Source organism: Somniosus microcephalus, chromosome 24 (assembly GCF_052327205.1).
Source record: "Somniosus microcephalus isolate GS21.2 chromosome 24, FLI_Smic_1.0, whole genome shotgun sequence".
NCBI lineage: Eukaryota > Metazoa > Chordata > Chondrichthyes > Squaliformes > Somniosidae > Somniosus > Somniosus microcephalus.
This window is the reverse complement of record NC_141010.1, coordinates 27,672,231-27,693,616: the sequence shown is the minus strand read 5'-3', so window position 1 is coordinate 27,693,616 and position 21,386 is coordinate 27,672,231. Positions and strand designations below refer to the sequence as shown.

The following is a 21,386-nucleotide window of genomic DNA, read 5'->3' as shown; positions in this document are numbered from 1 at the left end:
GGGTCTCTGCCGGGGGCGCCGCCAGGGTTGTTGAAGGGATAGTTGGTGGGGGCACCGTTGGTCGATGTTCTTCCGGGGGTGATGAAAGAGTAGTGGGTGGGTAAGAGTTGCTGTGATCGCTGTTGCTGTTGCTGTCGTGGTTGTTGTCATTACCGGCTGGGGCGACGTCTTTTATGGACACGGTGTCCTCCCTTCCGTCGGCGTGCCGGACATACGCGTATTGGGGGTTGGCGTGGAGTAGGTGCACTGACTCCACGAGAGGGTCCGTCTTGTGGCCCCTCACATGCCTTCGTACAAATACCGGACCTGGGGTGGAGAGCCATGATGGCATGGATACGCCTGAGGTGGATTTCCGGGGAAAGACAAACATTCGTTCATGAGGCGTGGCATTAGTGGCAGTACACAATAGCGACCGTATCGAATGGAGCACATCTGGGAGGACTTCCTGCCAGCGGGAGATAGGGAGGCCCTTGGTCCTTAGAGCTAGAGTGACTGCTTTCCATACTGTCCCGTTCTCTCGCTCCACCTGGCCGTTACCCTGGGGGTTGTAGCTGGTGGTACGGCTCGTGGCGATCCCCCTGGACAGCATGTACTGGCGTAGCTCTTCACTCATGAAGGACGCCCCCCTATCCGTGTGGATGTAGCTCGGCATACCGAACAGACAGAACAGGCTGTTGAGGCATTTAATGACCGTGGCGCTGGTCATGTCTGGGCAGGGGAAGGCGAATGGGAAACGGGAGTATTCGTCCACAATGTTCAGGAAGTAAACATTGCGGTCGACTGACGGGAGGGGGCCCTTGAAATCTAAGCTGAGCCGCTCAAAGGGCCGTGTAGCTTTGATTAAGTGGGCTCTATCTGGGCGGTAGAACCGAGGCTTGCACTCAGCGCAAGTGCAGCAGTTCCTGGTCAGAGACCGAACTTCCTCAATCGAGTAGGGTAAGTTGCGGGACTTTATGAAGTGGAACAGCCGCGTGACCCCTGGGTGGCAGAGGTCGTTGTGGAGGGTCTGTAGCCGATCCCCGGTGGCGCTGGCACACATCCCTCGTGAGAGGGCGTCGGGGGACTCGTTAAGGGCCCCTGGCCGGTAAATGATGTCATACTCGAAGGTGGAGAGCTCGATCCGCCACCTGAGAATCTTATCATTTTTAATCTTCCCCTTCTGTTTATTATTAAACATAAACGCTACCGACCGTTGGTCGGTAAGTAGGGTGAAGCGTTTGCCGGCTAGGTAGTGGCGCACTGCCTCCACGATGGCTTGGGCCTCCTTTTCCACGGAGGAGTGTCTGATCTCGGGCCCTTGGAGGGTCCTCGAGAAGAAAGCTACGGGCCGCCTGAAATAAAGAATAGATTTGCCTTCCAAAGTTAGGCTTTATTAACTTTAAAATCGGCAGCATATCTTTCTACATCCAGTCCCAACTAAAGCTAGAAAAGGACTGAATTTAAGGTAGCCACAACACATCATGTGATCATCAACTACCAATGAGATTACAACACATATCCCAAGGCAGTTAACAAACAATGAATCACAATACTTTTACTAATCAAGGAATAATCACCACACCGCCCCGCCTGGTTGAGGGTGGCCGCCAAGGCAAAGTCAGACGCATCACTTTCCACTTGAAAGGGAGTGTTCTCGTCCACTGCCTGTAGCGTGGCCCGCTCAATATCCTGCTTAATGTTTTTGAAGGCGGCGTGGGCCTCAGCAGAGAGCAGAAAAGAGGATGCTTTCAAGAGGGGACGGGCTTTGTCAGAGTAGTTGGGGACCCATTGGGAATAATAAGAAAATAACCCCAGGCACCTTTTCAGGGCTTTGGGAGTGTTGGGCAGGGGCAGCTCCCGTAGGGGGCGCAATTGGTCGGGGTCTGGTCCGATTTCCCCATTCTCCACCACGCTGCCTAGTATGCAGAGGCGCGTGGTGTTGAAAACGCACTTGTCCTCGTTGTAAGTGAGGTTGAGTTTTTGTGCGGTTTTCAGGAACCTCTCGAGGTTCGAGTCGTGATCCTGCTGGTTGTGACCGCAGATGGTGACGTTGTTGAGGTAGGGGAAGGTTGCCTGCAAGTGCTGGTCATCGACCATGCGGTCCATCTCCCTCTGGAAGACCGAGACCCCATTCGTCACCCCAAAGGGGACTCTGAGGAATTGGTAGAGGCGTCCGTTCGCCTCGAAGGCGGTGTACGGGCGGTCCTCTGGTCTGATAGGGAGCTGGTGGTACGCTGACTTGAGGTCGATGGTGGAGAACACCCGGTATTGGGCAATTTGGTTCACCATTTCTGATATGCGGGGTAGCGGGTAGGCGTCTAGTTGGGTGTACATGTTGATCGTTTGGCTATAGTCGATCACCATCCATTTCTTCTCGCTACCCCTCACCACTACCACTTGGGCGCGCCACGGGCTGTTGCTGCGTTCAATGACGCGCTCCCTCAGCAGCCTGTCCACCTCGGTCGCGATAAACCGCCTGTCCTCCCAGCTGTACCTCCTGCTTTTGGTCGCTATTGGCCGGCAGTTGGGAGTAAGGTTCGCGAATAGCGAAGGCGGCTTTACCTTCAGGGTAGCCAGACCGCACACTGTGAGGGGCGGCTGGGACCCACCGTAATTGAGCGTGATGCTTTGGTGGTGGCACTGGAAATCCAGGCCCAAGATCACGCTCGCACATAGATTCTTCATGATTAGCAATTTAAAATTATCGTATACAGTTCTGTTAACGGACAATTGTACCGCGCAGTAACCCATAACGGTCGATGTCTGGGTTTTATCAGCCATAGAGATGGTGCCCCGAGCAGGGACCACCGTTAGAGAGAGTTGTTGTGCTAGTTCAGGGTGGATAAAACTCTCCATGCTTCCACTGTCAATTAAACATTTAACCCCGCACCCGTTTACCTCGATGTCCACCATTGATTTGGATAGCGGGTGCGGTCTGGTCTGGTCCACTGTGACCGATGCCACTGTAGGGCCCTGATCGGGACAAGATGGCATCCACGCTGTCTGCTCACAAAATGGCGGACCCCACGAGGTCGGGCAAGATGGCGTCCAAGATGGCCGCTCCCACAGCGCACATGCGGCGGTGGCGGGTTTTCCAGCGGGGTTCCCTCTGCACACCGTCCCGAAGTGCCCCTTCTTACCGCACTTAAAGCAGGTGGTGCCTTTCGCCGGGCACGGGTTTCTGGTGTGCTTCGGCTGCCCGCAGAAGTAGCAGTTGGGGCCCCGACGCGTCGCGGCTGTCGTAGGGCTTCTGGGGGGAGAGCGGGGCCCCGACGGTGTCGGGCTGCCGGGCGGGGAAGATGCCTTCCAAGATGGCGGCACCCTTGGTGCACACGTGGCGGCGTGGGCGGCGCGGGCTGAAGAGTAGGCGTCCAAGTTTCTCTGGGCCACATCCAGGGATCGCGCTGTGTCCACAGCCTGTTTCAGGTCCAATCCCGTTTTTTCCAGTAGTCTCTGCCGGATGTAAGTGGAGCTGAGGCCTGTGATAAAGGCATCACGAACAAGCTCGTCAGTGTACACTGCGGCTTTTACATCTTGGCACTTGCAGTCTTTGCCAAGCGTTTTCAGGGTGACTAGGAACTCATCCAGCGATTCCCCAGGTCGCAGTGCGCGAGTAGCGAGCAGATGCCTAGCGTACACCTCATTCGTAGGCTGCTGGTAATGCGCCTTTAGGATGTCGCAGGCGGCCGGGTACGTGTCGGCGTCTTGGATGAGGGGGTAAACCCTGTGGCTCACCCAATTCCGCAGGATTCCGAGTTTCATACTTTCGGCGTCCGTAGCGCCTGTGATGGCTACGGAATTGTCCAGGAAGAATTCCATACACTTAAACCAGTGTCCGAAGCGTGCCGATGCGTCCGAAGCATGCTGGTCCAAATCCAAACGTTCGGGTTTCAAGAGTTGATCCATTGCGTTGAAAATTTAGTTAATAAAATTGATGTGCCTCAATGAATCCGAGACTCGACGTTAACGGAGCAAAGCAAGGCTTTTATTAACTAAGAAGGTAATACACAGTGGAGAAGTGTCTCCCATCCAAAGATCTGCTGCACTGTCTGTGAGACAGTGCAGCCTGCTTAGTGGCCAGGTATGGGTGGAGCCCTACACAATACAGTACAGGTGGGGAAATGAAACTGAAACTAAACTAAACACAGAGAATACAGTGCCTGAGAACACAGAGAATACAGTGCCTGATGAACGGCATATTTCATCACAGTCCACATTCTGGCTGTCCTTCCGACAGTCTTTATCCTTATCCTCACAGGTAGCAAGTACATTGTACCTGTTGGATAGGATCAGTCTCTGTGGATCCTTGTTCTCTTTTTTACCTGGGTTCCCCTTACTCTGCACACTAATCGGTCACACCAACCCTGTTCTGAACCTGCACCTCTCTATGAGGTGTAACCGAAGTCTGGAGCAAACTTTCCAGATACTCTGTCCCCTCCCTTATGTATCGGAGTGTCTCCAACTCGCACTTCAGCTCAATGACTCTGAGCCAGAGAGATTTGAGACGGAGACATCTACTGCAGATGTGTTCGCTTGGGACTGTCTTGCTGTCCACAAACTCCCACATACTGCAGTCCAGACACACAACCTGCTCTGCCATATCTTGGTCTAACATTGTTTTATTTATTTAATTAGTTATATTCATTAGTTTATCTAGTTAAGTTATTAATTTAATAAAGTACGTTAGTTTCCCGCTCCTAGTTTAAACCACTGTCCTAGCTTAGAGAGAAAAAATGTTAATAGTCACCAACCAATCACCTACCTGCTGTCCTGTGATGTCACTCCTTGTTTTTTTGAATTCGCCGGATATGGTCTGCCGACTCCTCCGATGCTGCTGCTGCTGCTCAGGTCCGCACTGCCTCGCCTCCCGCTGTTTTATATCTTGCCACCTCCGATGCTGCTGCTGCCGCCGCTCAGGTTAGATGTCCACGGAAAAATTGGGAGTTACATTCAGATACTCCTCGTCCACCCATTTCAAAATCATTCCCTCCTGTCTGACAAATTGACTTAGTATCCTGGGAAATGATCTGGCCTGCTCTTGATTACTTGGCCAAGATCAGCAATTCAAAGACAGCACTCATGACTGAACTGATGTTTTCTCTCTATGCCACCAGGTTACCAGGTTGATATCTTGCTCATAGTGGCAAAACAAACCCAAATTCACCCAAAACCATGCCTGACTATAAAAGTGACAGATTCTCCATGACATGAATCAGTCATTCATGAAAGAAAGACTTATGAAATAATACTGAGCAGCTTGCGGGTGGCGCTGTCCAGGGAGAGTATAAATGCTCGGGCACGGGCCCAGCTTGCGCAGGACATTCTTAACAGGAACTAGTGAAGGACACAACTAGACCTCCATGTTGTAAAACAGTTGATTAATGCTTTGTTTAACGCTTAGACCAAGTGCCTAGTAGTTTTCTTACAGCACTCCATATCCCAATCTTTATAGGGGTTTACTTCAAGTGGGTAAGACACAAAAATTGCTTCGAAGACAGGTCTCATGCCAGGGCTGATTCAAAGGCATTTAAATTTTCATACTAAATCTGGACAGAACGGCAATAGTAGATGAGGACGAAACTATTGGACAGAAGCCCCAGAGTGCCACTTATGGCACCAGATCTTGGTATAAGTAAGCTATTAAAGCTGTAGTTATATTGTACTGCCTGTCTGAGATCAGTAGCACCAGACTGAAATTTGCAGCTGACAATGACAAAGTCATGCAGTCAGTTGCAATTGCACACCCGTCACCAGGAGATAGCTCTGTGTACCTGTACTTACAAGCTCTGTGCAGAACTCTGCTCCCAGCCATTCAATTTGGAATGTTTTCAGAGCCTGGGCTTCCACTTTCTCAAAGGATTAAAAGAAAAACTCAGCTTAAGTTTAGCAATTGCCTGGGAGACCCAAAGGACTCCCTCTACACTTTTTAAACCCATCTTGGCACCACACAGGAGATATATTCATAGGAACAGGAGTAAGCCATTCAGCCCGTCGAGCCTGTTCCAACATTCAATTAGATCACGACTGATCTGTATCTTAACTCCATCTACCCGCCTTGGTTCCGTAACCCTTGTCTGACAGAAATCTAGCAATTTCAGTTTTGAAATTTTCAATTGACCGAACCTCAACAGAGAGCCAGATTTCCACTACCCTTTGTGTGAAGAAGTGCTTCCTGACATCACCCCTGAATGGCCAGCTCTAATTTTATGGTTATACCCCCTTGTCCTGGACTCCCCTACCAGAGGAAAGTGTTTCTCTCTATCTACCATATCAATTCCTTTAAGCATCTTAAACACCTCAATTAGATCACCTCTTAATTTTATATGCTCAAGGGAATACAAGCCTAGTCTATGCAACCTGTCCCCGTAATTTAACCCTTTTAACCCTATGCTATCATTATTTCACATTATTCAAGCTCAAGGGACGTGAGACCGCTTCTCTGAAAGGACTTTGCACTGCTGCGTTCTTAGGCCAGACCAGGATTGGAGTCTGGAATTACACGATAATTTTTCTGTCGCTATGAATTGGAACCAATTTACGAACAGTGACAGACAGGTAAAGACCCTCTGGTCCACCCAGCCTGCCCCACACAATGACGATACCTTGTGTATCACAATACATACACTCCCCACCCCACCCAAAACCATCCAAATTTGCAGCAACCTAATACTAAGGGCTGGATTTTACCTTTCGATGTGGCTTGGGGGTGGGACAGCTGCCTTCCGGGTTCCAATCCCGCCTCCAACGTCGTCCGACGCACAGACGCTATTTTGCATCAATGGCCTTGTTAAGCCCGCCCTGTGGGCTTGCCAGCCAATTAAGAGAAAGCCGGTGTCAGATGATGTCAGTTGATGACGCGCCATCTGCCGGTTTTCTTAAAGGGGCTACACACATTTTTTTTTGACAGGTGATTTTTCAGTGTTTGACAGCATTGAGGTGCTGCAAACACTGACAATGACTGTTCACAGGTGAGCTCTTGCACCCAGGCTCTCCAGTGACTCCCTCCTTAGGCTAGAACAGATGGCAGCTGCAGGTGAGGTTACAGAAGCGATCTGTCACTGGTGAGAGAGGTTCTCCCAATGAGGTGGGACTACACAAACACTTCAAAACTTGTTACCTACAGAAAAGTCTAAATACATTAAAAATGATTTCCCCAACATTTTCTTACCTCTGAAACTCACCAGTGTATCATTGGATCCTTCACACCGCTTCTGCAGCTGTTATTAATGAAGAAACATTACAGTGGACCCACAGCAGGCCACACTTACCCTGACGTGGTGGCCCTACGTCGGGAAGCCCGCAGTAGACCTGTCAAAATTGGAAAAAGCCTCTTAACTGCCTGTTAACAACCTGTTACCAAGCAGTTAAGTGCCTATAATCCTCTTCCCGCCGCTAGGTGTGGGGTCCATGCGCAAATCGGGGACCCGACACCCGGGAAGATTGTCTGGAGGCGGCTTGACAGCGGGTTCGGGACCCGCTGTCAATCTTTGCAATTTTGCCACCGGTCCTGCCTCCAAACCTGCCCCCTGAGCACCGGCAAAATTCCCCCTAAGAGTACAACGACACCCTATTAGAAGCTGTGCACAGGTTACAGCAAGGAGTTCCTTTTTGCACTAACATCTCCACTAGGTGGCTGAGTAAGAACTCAAAATTCTTTTAAAAAAAAATGCCACAATGCCAGCCATATCTCATCCTATTTATTATGTTCCATCTACACTCACAATTGTTAAGCACAGAAAGGATGCCACAGCATTCACAACTGGCTCCGAAGTAAATAATAAACAGAAATAAACACAAAACAGATGTAGTTTCACAATAAAGTAACAAAGTGACCTTCGTTTGTAACTTTATAGGAGCTAGTTTTTTAAAATTTGTAATAAGAGCTTTCCAAAACACATGACGGAATGAGGGCGGGGGGATTTCATAAAACTCAGCTGCTTTGGCTTAATGTCCAACTCAATAGGCCTAATAACTATCTGGAACGGCTCCAAAACACATGAGAGCGTCCATTCCCACCACAAAGTAATACTCACTTAAACAGTCTCTGAATCCCTTTAATTGCTGAGTAATTCAAGGTTTATTGTATTTTTTTCCATTTGGACCTGTCAGAACCGTGTGGGTGTAAGCTGGAGCCTGGCAACAACAGCCTGAAGTGCTCACAACAGGGAGGAGGGAGACTGACAGCTATAAAGTAAACAATCAACCACCCACTTTACAGGGCTGTATCTCAGTTGTTAAAGGGGACTGGTAGCCAAGATTTCTTTTGCAAGTTAGGGTTATTTTGGGAACAATCTCAGGATTTAAATAAAACTATTGTGTAGCAGTAATGTCCTCATGCTTTTCCCTCCTGTGGCTGTGAATTCCCATAGTAAATAATGAAGATATCAGGCATTTCTGGGTGGGATGGGCATTTTGTATGAACTGACACTTCCTAAAGACATAATGCTATAAAGTAATACAGCTTGAAGCGACCTATATGGATCAAATGAATTGAAAGAAACTGACTCCCAAAAGGGAGCCTTCAGGGCTCAAACACTTACCGCAGTTTTTCAGCTCCTTCTCTTGCGAAGAAAAACATGCACTATCCACTGAGCAACAAAAGGCCACACAACTAGAAACAGCAACGTCCGTCCCGATGGGCCAAACAGCCACCTGGAAGTTCTCTAAAAAAAAAACAGAGCCCATTCTCATTCAAAGAACAGGCCAGCTCTGACAAATGATTTTTTCCAAATGATCATAAAATTGCATTCAAATGAATTTGCAAGTAAGCAGCACAAAATATAATAGAAAGCAGTGGAAAAGAAAACAGTCCCAAACATGCACCATCAATTGACTAGGAACTTGGATCGGATGACTTGCAGTAGACTATCACTTTACCATGATAATTTAGTATAAAATGGAAACAAACACAGTGATCAAATGGCTAGGAAGAAAAAGTACAGGAGGCACAAAGGAGAGAATGGAGGCTCTGCCGTATCGCTATTTAGACCATTACTTTGTTGTCACTGATGACTAACATTAAAACCACTTGCCACTGAGTACAGAGTTTAGATGCCATGTACTAAGCCAGTCGTAAAGTTTACCCTGCCATCGGGAGCTTGATTGGGACTAACTCATGGAAACATGGTACACAAATTGAATGGAGTTTGTAATGCTAATTTATGGGTTTAAATATAGAAAAATGGACAGTAGGGCATGATTTCAAGGTTATAATCTAATCAAGGCGTTCAGATGATGTCATTAGCCAATGTCAGTGAAGCTTGAACAGTTATTGAGCATCATTTGAACTCCTTGATCTGAATGGTCTTCCAAAACATTCCCCACCTTCATCATTTGCAATATATGCTGGAAATTTTGTTTGCCGTTCAATTAGATAATCTTACTATTTCGCACTGTGGTTCAATGCGTGGAAGCTGTGCGAGGGAAGGAAGTATAGACAGGTTAGCCATCAGCAATTTTTTTCATGTGCTGTAATGTGAGGATCGATCTATTAATGACAGACTGTGGAATCAAAAACACAATTTCTAAATTTGCAGATGACACCAAATTTGGGGGGGGGGGCGATAGTCAATACTGAGGAGGACTGCAACAAATTACAGCAAGACATTAATAAACCTGCAGAATGGGCATATAATTGGCAAATGAATTTCAACACAGATAAATGTGAGGTATTACATTTTGGTAGGAAGAATAGGGAGGTCACATGTTACTTGGAGGTTGCAAGTCTGGGTGGGGTAGAGGAGCAAAGGGATCTCGGAGTACAAATACACAAATCACTAAAAGTAGCGACACCGGTTAACAAGGCCATAAAAAAGCAAATCAAGCACTAGGGTTTATTTCTAGAGGGATAGAATTGAAAAGTAGTGAAGTTATGTTAAACTTGTATCGAACCTTGGTTAGAGTAGTTCAGACCAGGAATGTTTCAGGATTAAACCCAGGTCAGTGCCAAGTTAGCTAATCTCAACCAGGGTGGCAATACACTACTGCCCTTTGGGAGTCAAAAACCAAGCGGAGTTCTCGCTGCTGATCACTATCCAGTGACACCTGATGGAAAGGGCATGTGTTTGAGCATCAGGATTGGGTTCAACAGTGTTGATGCCTCTCCACGATTGACTATCTAGTTGATGATCACTGTCCAAGCCCACACTTGGAGTAAGCACTTGGGCAGTTATCAGAATGTTGTCCATTCCCATGGGACCATATACAAACAAAGAGTCCCTCCACCATCTTCTGGAGTAGAGGAGAAAATGGGAAAAGGAAAAAAATCCTCGTGTCTACCTGGTGCCCGGTGTACAGAGCCACATACAGGGTTGGGAAGCTATGTGTCTGGTGTATGGTATACAGAGCTATAGAAAGTTATGTGTCCTGTGAATAGTGTACAGAGCCATATTCCACAACAACTTGCATTTATATAGTGTCTTTAATGTAAAGAAACATCCCAAGATGCTTCACGAATAGATGTGAGGAAAACAAATGAAGACAGATGACTGAAAGCTTGGTTAAAAAAGGTGAGTTTTGCAAAGATTTGTAAAGGCGGAGAGGCAGAGAGGTTTAGGGAAGGTGTTCCAGAGAGTGGGACTGAGGCGGCTAAAGCTCTGCCACCAAAGGTGGGGCAAAGGGAAGGGGAATACAAAAGAGCAAAGTTGGGAGAACAGAGTGTTCAGGAAGAGATATACGGCTGGAGGAGATTGGAGAGATAAGGTGGGGCAAGGCCATGGTGGGATTTCAAGATGGGGCGATAATTTTAAATTTAATGCATTGGGGGACTGGGAGAAAATGTAGGTCACCAAAAACAGAAGTGATGGGTGAAGTGGCGTTAGCGCAGGACAGGATACATGTGGCAGAGTTTTGGACAAGTTCGAGTTTATGGGGGAGGAGGGAATGGAGACTAGGAGGCCAGCAAGGAAGCTTTGGAGTAATTGGCCCTGATTTTGGTCTTCGGCGTACGTCGAGCAGGCAGAGGGCGGAGCGATCGCAATACCCACCCAATGCCATCGGCAAGAGGCTGGAAGTCGGGCCTCATTTACATTGAATTAATGAACAGCCTATGCAAATGAAGCGCTGTTAGGCAGCATGCTGTATTGGGGGCCCGGCAAATCTCACGGGGCAGCCACACAGCATAGGCCCGCAGCAACGCATTAAAGGGGAGGACTGAGCAGATTGCTGAGGAGGCGGGCGGTGGAGAAGGTATGGGCGATGGAAGGCATTAATAAAGGAGCTGAGGAATTTGAAGAAGGTAGCGGGAGAGCAATTTAGGTGATGCTGAATGCTTATAACTTCCAAAATCATCAATTAATAAAATTGCCAGACCTGCTTCCAGCGATCGCTTTAACTGATGCTGGTTCTGGCTGTTTCCTGCCCTGTACTGCCCACATATAGTGGGTCGGTGTACCCCTTTGTGGGTGCCAATAACAACCAAAATGACATCAAGGTCCGAACCACGTCATAGGACCCCGATTTGTATGCAGTAATGAGGCTCCTCCTGTTTCAGGCAGAGCACTGGCCCGTTAAATTGCGGCCTGTACAAAAATTGTAGCGGGCAGGCTTCCTCAGGTGGGAGGTTGGTGATAAGTTTACTTCTGATTTTTATGTTTTTCCTCTCTAAGGCTCTCAAACGCGCTGTCACCTCCCAGCTCCCTGTCCAACTCACTCAAATAGGGGATTTGAGGGAAAATTTCTTCACCCAGAGGGTTGTGGGGGTCTGGAACTCACTGCTTGAAAGGGTGGTAGAGGCAGGAACCCTAACTACATTTAAAAAGTACTTGGGATGCTCTAACCTGCAGGGCTATGGACCAAGAGCTGGGAAGTGGGATTAGGCTGGATAGATCTTTGTTGGCTGGCGCAGACACGATGGGCCGAAATGGCCTCCTTCCGTGCTGTAACTTTCTATGATTCTATGAAAAATGAGGCGGTACACAAAAATCAGGGCCAGAGTCTGGAGGTGATGAAGGCAGTTGGAAGGGTTTCAGTGACTAAGGGCTTGAAGTACAGGTGGAGGTAGGCAAAGTTGTGGAGGTGGAAGTAAGCAATCTTGGTGATAGATAGGATGTGGAGTTTAAAGTTCAGCTGAGGGTCGAACAAGACATCAAGTTTGCAAACCATCTGGTTCAGGCCAGGGACAGGAATATAGTCAATGGCAAGGCAGCGGAGTTTGTGGTAGGAATTGAAGACGTCTTTGAAGGTTTCTTCGACAGCACCTTCCAAACCCGCGACCTCTACCACCTAGAAGGACAAGGGCAACAGGCGCATGGGAACACCACCACCTCCAAGTTCCCCTCCAAGTCACACACCATCCTGACTTAGAAGTATATCGCTGTTCCTTCATCATTGCTCGGTCAAAATCCTGGAACTCCCTCCCTAACAGCACTGTGGGAGTACCTTCACCACATGGACTGCAACGGTTCAAGAAGGTGGTTCACCACCACCTTCTCAAGGGCAATTAGGGATGGGCAATAAATGCTGGCCTTGCCAGCGACGTCCAGATTCCATGAATTAATTTAAAAAAAAGCTGTAGATCAATTGCTAACATTTCTGCTTCGGAGTCAGAAGGTTGTGGGTTCAAGTACACACCAGAGACTTGAGCACATAATGTAGGCAGACGCTACAGTGCAGTGCGGAGGAAGTGCTGCACTGTCTTTCGGGTAAGACGTTAAACCGAGGTTCCATCTGCGCCCTCAGATGGACATAAAAGATCCTGTGGTACTATTTTGAAGAAGAGTAGGGGAGTTCTCCCCGGTGTCCTGGTCAACATTTATCCCTCAATCAACATCACTAAAACAGATTGTCTGGCAATGATCACATTGCTGTTTGTGGGAGCTTGATGTGCACAAATCAACTACCGTGTTTCCTACATCACAACAGTGACTACACTTCAAAAGTACTTCATTGGTTGTAAAGCGCTTTACGACGTCTTGAGGTCATGAAAGGCACTATATATATGAAAGTATTTCTTTGTTCTCTTCCTGATGTTAAGCTGGAGTAAGTTATAACTCATCCAAACTTGATGTTGGACAGCACAAAGTAAAGAAGTCAAGAGAGACGAGGGACAGGTAGAAGCGGGTGTCATCAACATAAATGTGAAACTGATCTCATGACTCTGGATGATGGTGCCAATCTGCAGAATTTAGCTTGTGAAGAGGAAGGGGCCAATGATACTGTGGAAAAATTGGGGAGGAATAATGTACCATGGGCACAATCACAAAAGATGCTGTTCATAAATTTGGCTAGGGCCGTTTCAGTGCTGTAAGAAAAGGATTCCATCAGGGAGTTTTGAGTGAGATGGGCACGGAGCTGGGAGGTGACAACACGTTTGAGATCCTTAGAGAGGTAAAGCAGTTTGAAAATGGGTCTGTAGTTGGAGAAAGCAGATGGGTTGAGAATGAGTTTTTTTTTTTGAGGAGGGGCTGATGATGGCGAGGGGAGAGGGATGGTGCCCAAGGAGAGGGAACCATTGACAGTGTCAGTGAGCATGGGGGGCAGCCACATTTAGGGATAGGAAATTGTGTGTCCTGTGAATCATGTACAGATCACATTCAGGGCTGATCGACAGTCTGTAGTGCAACATGACTATGGGAGGAGGGGAGGGGAAGGGGCGGCCAGAACTCTGTTATAGTAAGCAAATTTTATATATTTTTTTCTGATTTATTTATTTTTCTCATCAAGGCGAGGAAGTGGCTGGTTTTATCAATGCAATAAGACAAAACTCTTTCAGCATCTAAAAAGTGCAATTTGCTTCAGATTCACAAATAGGTGGATTTAAAAACACTTTGAACTACAATTACTTTATAAAATATGGATGTGAATGTAAATGATTGAAAATTCAATAAAGCAAGAAAAAGAAATGGAATGGTAATGTGCTGTAGATCAAATTTTAAAACCATTATAGGTGGGAGCCTAGTGTGAGGTATCAGGATGCCAGAGTTAAATTTGTCTGGTTGAATCCTAGTGCCTGGAGTTCACTAACTTATCCAGCTGAAATCAGTTTGACTGAAGTTCTCTTTTCCATGCGATAACTTTAGCTTTCAAAAGCAGGATACATGATTTTATGTAATAGCAAATTCAAATCTCATAAGGGAATAGGCCTATAGTGAAGAGGATTAGATTATCAGACTGTCTTCATAAAATAAGATTTAAGGGTAATGTTCTCTGAGAAAACATCTTTTGAGAGATATATGAAACTGCAGCTGCTGCAACATGCGTATTAATAGGACAGACTTACAACAGTCACTGCATTTCAGAAGTAATTTGTTGTATGTGAAGTGTTTTGAGACATTTCTGAGAGGCATGGTAAGGCACTATATAATTACAAGTCTTCCTTTCTTAAATCAAAGTTCTGTAAGTGTTGAAGATACTCAAGTCAAAAGGAACTCACTAGAGAAGAGCTGCCTATCTGTATTGGCTGATACATTTCTTCATATGTTATGAGCTTTATTTGTGGAAAAATTCTAGAAAGCCATTAAAGTTTCCACAATAGAAGGTAACAACCCTTCAGCTATACCTCTTTCAGGAGTCAAAACTACTTGGTCCAGATGAAATACTTGACCTTCAGGTGGTGCAACAGATCCCTCTTGTGGGCAAATGAGATTGGTTCGAACTGATTGATGCAAGAAGGCCTGAAAGCCAGGACCTTCTAGCCTAGTAAGGGGTTTATCTAGATTACTGTTTCATCTGCTTACTTTAACTCTTTGAAGAACTCTCGAATTCAGAGAAAATGTATGCAGGAATTGATACTCCCAAATAAATAACAGATCACCATAAACTCATGCCAACTTGTTCCTGTTCCAATAATACTGGGATTTTAACTTTCTCAAAATAGCCTGGGATAAAGGTTGGTTAAATGCATTTGGTTAAATTGGGAAATGCATTTTAGAATGCATTCAAGACTGCTTCCTAGATCAGAAAGAAGTATTGATTGACATGGTTCCAGGAAATAAAGTGGGCCTAATAGCTGATGTAAGAATAGAAAAAAGTTGGAAAATATCAACTACAATATAGTTAGATTCAATATAAAAACAGAAAAGGATGATGAAGGTTCAAAAATAACAATGCTGGATTGAAAAAGGCACGGTTAAATTAGATAAGAAGGGATATGCATATGGTAAAAGTGAGAATGTATGTGAGGATATGGAGCAACTGTTAGGAATAACTGCAGAAAAGGAATTGGTAATGGAGCAATAGGTCACTGAGCACTGATAACATGCACCCTACGCTGTTGAAGGAAGTCAGAAAGGCTCCGGCCGCCATTTTTCAAACCTCCTTAGATATGCAAATATTTCCAGGGGACTGGAGGGCAATGTATTTAATAGCTCAGTTCAAGAAAGGATAGAAGGATAAACAAAGTAACTACAGACCTGTTAGTCTCACATCAGTTATGGGCAAGCACGTAGAATCCATAATTCAATATAAATTTTGTGAAAATTTAGAAATGCATGAGTTAATCAAGGTCAGGCAATATGAATATATTAAAAGGAAAGTCATGTTTGACAATTTCAATAGATTTTTAAAAAATAGTAACCGAATACATAGATAAAGATGGGCCAGAAATTAGGATCGGGTGCTTGCCGCGCGTGCAAGCCACCGATGTGCACTCACCCGGCGCGCCGACATCTGAAGCCTGGGCCTGCTTGGAATTCCTGTCACTGGCCCGGTTCAGATGTCGGCGCGATGTGCTTGCCTGATCCAGCGGCATAGTTAGTGCAATGTGCCGGCTGGGATCAGGTGAGCACTCTGCAGCCAATCAGGGGAGGGGAAACTTCATTCATGAGTTTGATAGTAAGAACTGTCAAACTCATGAAAAGTACGGGCGCACAAAACATAAGAACATAAGAAGTAGGAGCAGGAGTAGGCCATACGGCCCCTCGGGCCTGCTCCGCCATTCAATAGGATGATGGCTGATCCGAATCTAGACTCACATCCACTTCCCTGCCCTCTCCCCGTAACCCCTAATTCCCTTATCTGCTAGGAAACTGTCTATCTCCATTTTAAATTTATTTAATGTTGCAGCTTCCACAGCTCTCTGGGGTAGCAAATTCCACAGATTTACTACCCTCTGAGTGAAGAAGTTTCTCCTCATCTCAGTTTTGAAAGGGCAGCCCCTTATTCTTGGATTATGCCCCCTAGTTCTAGTCTCACCCATCAGTGGAAACATCCTCACCGCATCCACCCGATCAAGCCCCCTCACAATCTTATATGTTTCGATAAGATCGCCTCTCATTCTTCTGAACTCCAATGAGGAGAGTCCCAACCTACTCAACTTTTCCTCATACGTCAACCCCCTCATCTCTGGAATCAACTGAGTGAACCTTCTCTGAACCGCCTCGAGAGCAAGTATATCTTTTCTTAAATATGGAAACCAAAACTGCACGCAGTATTCCAGGTGTGGCCTCACCAATACCCTGTATAACTGCAGCAAGACTTCCCTGTTTTTATACTCCATCCCCCTTGCAATAAAAGCCAAGATTCCATTGGCCTTCCTGATCACCTGCTGCACCTGCATACTAACTTTTTGTGTTTCATGCACCAAGACCCCCAGATCCCTTTGTACTGTAGCACTTTGCAGTTTCTCTCCATTTAGATAATAACTTGCTCTTTGATTTTTTCTGCCAAAGTGCATAACCTCACACTTTCCAACATTATATTGCATCTGCCAAATCTCTGCCCACTCACTTAGCCTGTCTATGTCCTTTTGCAGGTTTTTTATGTCCTCCTCACTCACTGCTTTCCCTCCCATCTTTGTATCGTCGGCAAACTTGGATATGTTGCACTCGGTCCCTTCCTCCAAATCATTAATATAGATTGTAAAGAGTTGGGGTCCCAGCACTGACCCCTGTGGAACACCACTAGTTACTGATTGCCAGCCCGAGAATGAACCATTTATCCCAACTCTTTGTTTTCTGTTAGATAGCCAATCTTCCACCCATGCCAGTATATTACCCCCAATCCCGTGATTTCTTATCTTGATCAGTAATCTTTTGTGTGGAACCTTGTCAAATGCCTTTTGGAAGTCCAAATACACTACATCCACTGGTTCCCCTTTATCCACCCTGTATGTTACATCCTCAAAGAATTCGAGCAAATTTGTCAAACATGACTTCCCTTCATAAAACCATGCTGACTCTGTCCTATTAAATTATGTTTATCCAAATGCTCTGTTACTGTTTCCTTAATAATGGACTCCAACATTTTGCCAACCACAGATGTTAAGCTAACTGGTCTATAGTTTCCAGCTTTTTGTCTACTTCCCTTCTTAAATAAGGGTGTTACATTAGCAGTTTTCCAATCTGCCGGGACCTTTCCTGAGTCCAGGGAGTTCTGGAAAATAATCACCAATGCATCCACAATCCCTACCGCCACTTCTCTCAAGACCCTAGGATGTAGGCCATCAGGTCCGGGGGATTTATCCGCCTTAAGTCCCATTAATTTACTGAGTACCATCTCCTTAGTGATTTTAATCGTCTTTAGCTCCTCCCCCCACCATTGCTCCCTGTTTGTCCAGTGTTGGGATATTTTTAGTGTCCTCTACTGTAAAGACTGATACAAAATATTTGTTCAGCGTCTTTGCCATCTCCATGTTCCCCACCACTAGTTTCCCGGTCCCATCCTCTAAGGGACCAACGTTCACTTTAGCCACCCTTTTTCTTTTTATATAGCTGTAGAAACTCTTGCTATCTGTTTTTATATTTTTTGCTAGTTTACTTTCATAATCTATCTTCCCTTTCTTAATTAAGCTTTTAGTTATTGTTTGCTGGCTTTTAAATGCTTCCCAATCTTCTATCCTCCCACTAGATTTGGCTACTTTATATGCCCTTGTTTTCAGTCGGATACTATCCTTTATTACTTTACTAAGCCACGGATGGCTGTCTTTTCTTTTACTCCCCTTTTTCCTCAGTGGAATATATTTATCTTGAAAGATGTGAAATATCTCCTTGAATGTAGACCACTGCTCTTGTACCGTCTTACACTTTAATCTGTTTTCCCAGTCCACTTTAGTCAATTCTACTCTCATACCTTCATAGTCTCCTTTATTTAAGCTCAGTATGCTGGTTTGAGATCCAACTCTCTCACCCTCAAACTGAATTTGGAATTCAACCATATTATGGTCACTCATTCCAAGGGGATCCTTTACTAGGACATTTTTTATTAATCCTGTTTCATTACACAGGACCAGATCTAAGATTGCCTGCCCCCTGGTTGGTTCAGTTACATAATGACTAGTTTAACTTTAAATAAAATTTTAAAAAACATCCCAATAATTAAATAAACTATAAATAACTTTAAAAAACTATTTTAAACAATTAATAACACTTTTGAAAAAAATAATTTTTTAAGAAATCGGGTCTAAAAATAAACTTACCTTACTGTAAAGTCCTTAAAAACAATGAAGCTGTGGAAAAAATGTAATAATTTTAAATAATAGACCACTTACCTTCAAGAATCCACTCCTTACGCCTCCTTTTTATATGTGTAAAAAGTTCAGGCCCTTGCACACGGGCAAACCTGTCAAAAAGAAGGAAGTTCAACGCGTGCGCGCAGAGTCCTGCACGCACGCGTTGGACCTCTGAAACCCTTGGAGGAAATGCCGGTTTCCCGCGCATGCGCTGTGCGTGCTGAAATCCAGCACTTCCAACGGGCCCATGCGTGAGTACCCCATCCATACTCACGCGTTGGGACCGGAATTACTGGCCCACTGTAGTAGATGTGGTGTATATGAATTTAAAGAAGGCATTTGATAAGGTGTCTCACAAGAAACTTCTTACAAAAATTCAGACATATGGTTTAAGAAGAAACATAATAGCATGGATAGAAAGTTAGCTGATGAACAGGATCAAACGGTTAGGGTTAATGGGCATTCCTTGGATTGGAAGTGGTGTTCCCCAGGTGTTTTGGATTGGAAATGGTGTTCCCCAGGTGTCAGTGGATTGGAAGTGGTGTTCCCCAGGTGTTATGGATTGGAAGTGGTGTTCCCCAGGTGTTATGGATTGGAAGTGGTGTTCCCCAGGTGTGAGGAAGGATGTTCTTGCCATGGAAGGAGTTCAGCGAAGATTCACCAGGCTGATACCTGGGATGGCAGGAATGACGTATTAGGAGAGATTAGGTCGATTGGGCTTGTACTCGCTGGAGTTTAAAAGAATGAGAGGGGATCTCATTGAAACTTATAAAATTCTGACAGGACTGGACAGACTAGATGCAGGAAGGATGTTCCCGATGGTCGGGGAGTCCAGAACCAGGGGTCACAGTCTAAGGATAAGGGGTAGGCCATTTAGGACAGAAATGAGGAGGAATTTCTTCACCCAGAGAGTGGTGAACCTATGGAATTCTCTACCACAGAAGGCAGTAGAAGCCAATACATTAAATATATTCAATAAGGAGTTGGGATCAAGGGGTATGGGGAGAAAGCAGAGACCGGGTACTGAATTTGGATGATCAGCCATGATTGCATTGAATGGCGGAGCAGGCTCGAGGGGCCGAATGGCCTACTCCTGCTCCTATCTTCTATGTTTCTATGTCAGTGGATTGGAAGTGGTGCTCCCCAGGTGTCAGTGGATTGGAAGTGGTGTTCCCCAGGTGTCAGTGGATTGGAAATGGTGTTCCCCAGGTGTCACTGGATTGGAAGTGGTGTTCCCCAGGTGTCAGTGGATTGGAAATGGTGTTCCCCAGGTGTCAGTGGATTGGAAGTGGTGTTCCCCAGGTGTCAATAGATTGGAAGTGGTGTTCCCCAGGTGTCAGTGGATTGGAAGTGGTGTTCCCCAGGTGTCAATAGATTGGAAGTGGTGTTCCCCAGGTGTTATGGGTTGGAAGTGGTGTTCCCCGGGTGTCAGTGGATTGGAAGTGGTGTTCCCCAGGTGTTATGGGTTGGAAGTGGTGTTCCCCAGGTGTTATGGGTTGGAAGTGGTGTTCCCCAGGTGTCAGTGGATTGGAAGTGGTGTTCCCCGGGTGTCAGTGGATTGGAAGTGGTGTTCCCCAGGTGTTATGGGTTGGAAGTGGTGTTCCCCAGGTGTTATGGGTTGGAAGTGGTGTTCCCCAGGTGTCAGTGGATTGGAAGTGGTGTTCCCCAGGTGTCAGTGGATTGGAAGTGGTGTTCCCCAGGTGTCAGTGGATTGGAAGTGGTGTTCCCCAGGTGTCAGTGGATTGGAAATGGTGTTCCCCAGGTGTCAGTGGATTGGAAATGGTGTTCCCCAGGTGTCACTGGATTGGAAGTGGTGTTCCCCAGGTGTCAGTGGATTGGAAGTGGTGTTCCCCAGGTGTCAATAGATTGGAAGTGGTGTTCCCCAGGTGTCAGTGGATTGGAAGTGGTGTTCCCCAGGTGTCAGTGGATTGGAAGTGGTGTTCCCCAGGTGTCAATAGATTGGAAGTGGTGTTCCCCAGGTGTCAATAGATTGGAAGTGGTGTTCCCCAGGTGTTATGGGTTGGAAGTGGTGTTCCCCAGCTGTTATGGATTGGAAGTGGTGTTCCCCGGGTGTCAGTGGATTGGAAGTGGTGTTCCCCAGGTGTTATGGGTTGGAAGTGGTGTTCCCCAGGTGTTATGGGTTGGAAGTGGTGTTCCCCAGGTGTCAGTGGATTGGAAGTGGTGTTCCCCAGGTGTCAGTGGACTGGAAGTGGTGTTCCCCAGGTGTCAGTGGATTGGAAGTGGTGTTCCCCAGGTGTCAATAGATTGGAAGTGGTGTTCCCCAGGTGTCAGTGGATTGGAAGTGGTGTTCCCCAGGTGTTATGGATTGGAAGTGGTGTTCCCCAGGTGTCAGTGGATTGGAAGTGGTGTTCCCCAGGTGTCAGTGGATTGGAAGTGGTGTTCCCCAGGTGTCAGTGGATTGGAAGTGGTGTTCCCCAGGTGTCAATAGATTGGAAGTGGTGTTCCCCAGGTGTTATGGGTTGGAAGTGGTGTTCCCCAGGTGTTATGGGTTGGAAGTGGTGTTCCCCAGGAGTCAGTGGATTGGAAGTGGTGTTCCCCAGGTGTCAGTGGACTGGAAGTGGTGTTCCCCAGGTGTCAGTGGATTGGAAGTGGTGTTCCCCAGGTGTCAGTGGATTGGAAGTGGTGTTCCCCAGGTGTCAATAGATTGGAAGTGGTGTTCCCCAGGTGTTATGGATTGGAAGTGGTGTTCCCCAGGTGTCAGTGGATTGAAGTGGTGTTCCCCAGGTGTCAGTGGACTGGAAGTGGTGTTCCCTGGGTGTCAGTGGATTGGAAGTGGTGTTCCCCAGGTGTCAGTGGACTGGAAGTGGTGTTCCCCAGGTGTCAGTGGATTGGAAGTGGTGTTCCCCAGGTGTCAGTGGATTGGAAGTGGTGTTCCCCAGGTGTTATGGATTGGAAGTGGTGTTCCCTGTAATGATATCAGCAAATAGTGATGGTATTTGCCTGTTTGATTATGATGCCTTACCAGCATAGTTGCCTGATTGATTACTTATGCCTGACCAGC

At 46.4% G+C, this 21,386-nt stretch overlaps 1 protein-coding gene across 9 annotated transcripts in view; it reads right to left on the bottom strand.

The window, feature by feature from the left end:
* LOC147101147 (acyl-CoA-binding domain-containing protein 4-like) overlaps positions 1 to 21,386 on the bottom strand; it is a 274,772-nt gene that overhangs the window by 123,462 nt on the left and 129,924 nt on the right. For 8 of the 9 annotated variants that reach the window (XM_085966359.1, XM_085966353.1, XM_085966355.1 and 5 more), the window contains one exon: positions 8,520 to 8,642. The exons of the other annotated variant lie outside the window; for it this stretch is intronic. In XM_085966359.1, the coding sequence (XP_085822485.1) occupies positions 8,529 to 8,642 (114 nt within the window). In that variant the 3' untranslated portion in view covers positions 8,520 to 8,528. The remainder of the gene's footprint in view (positions 1 to 8,519; positions 8,643 to 21,386) is intronic. 9 annotated transcript variants of the gene reach the window in all.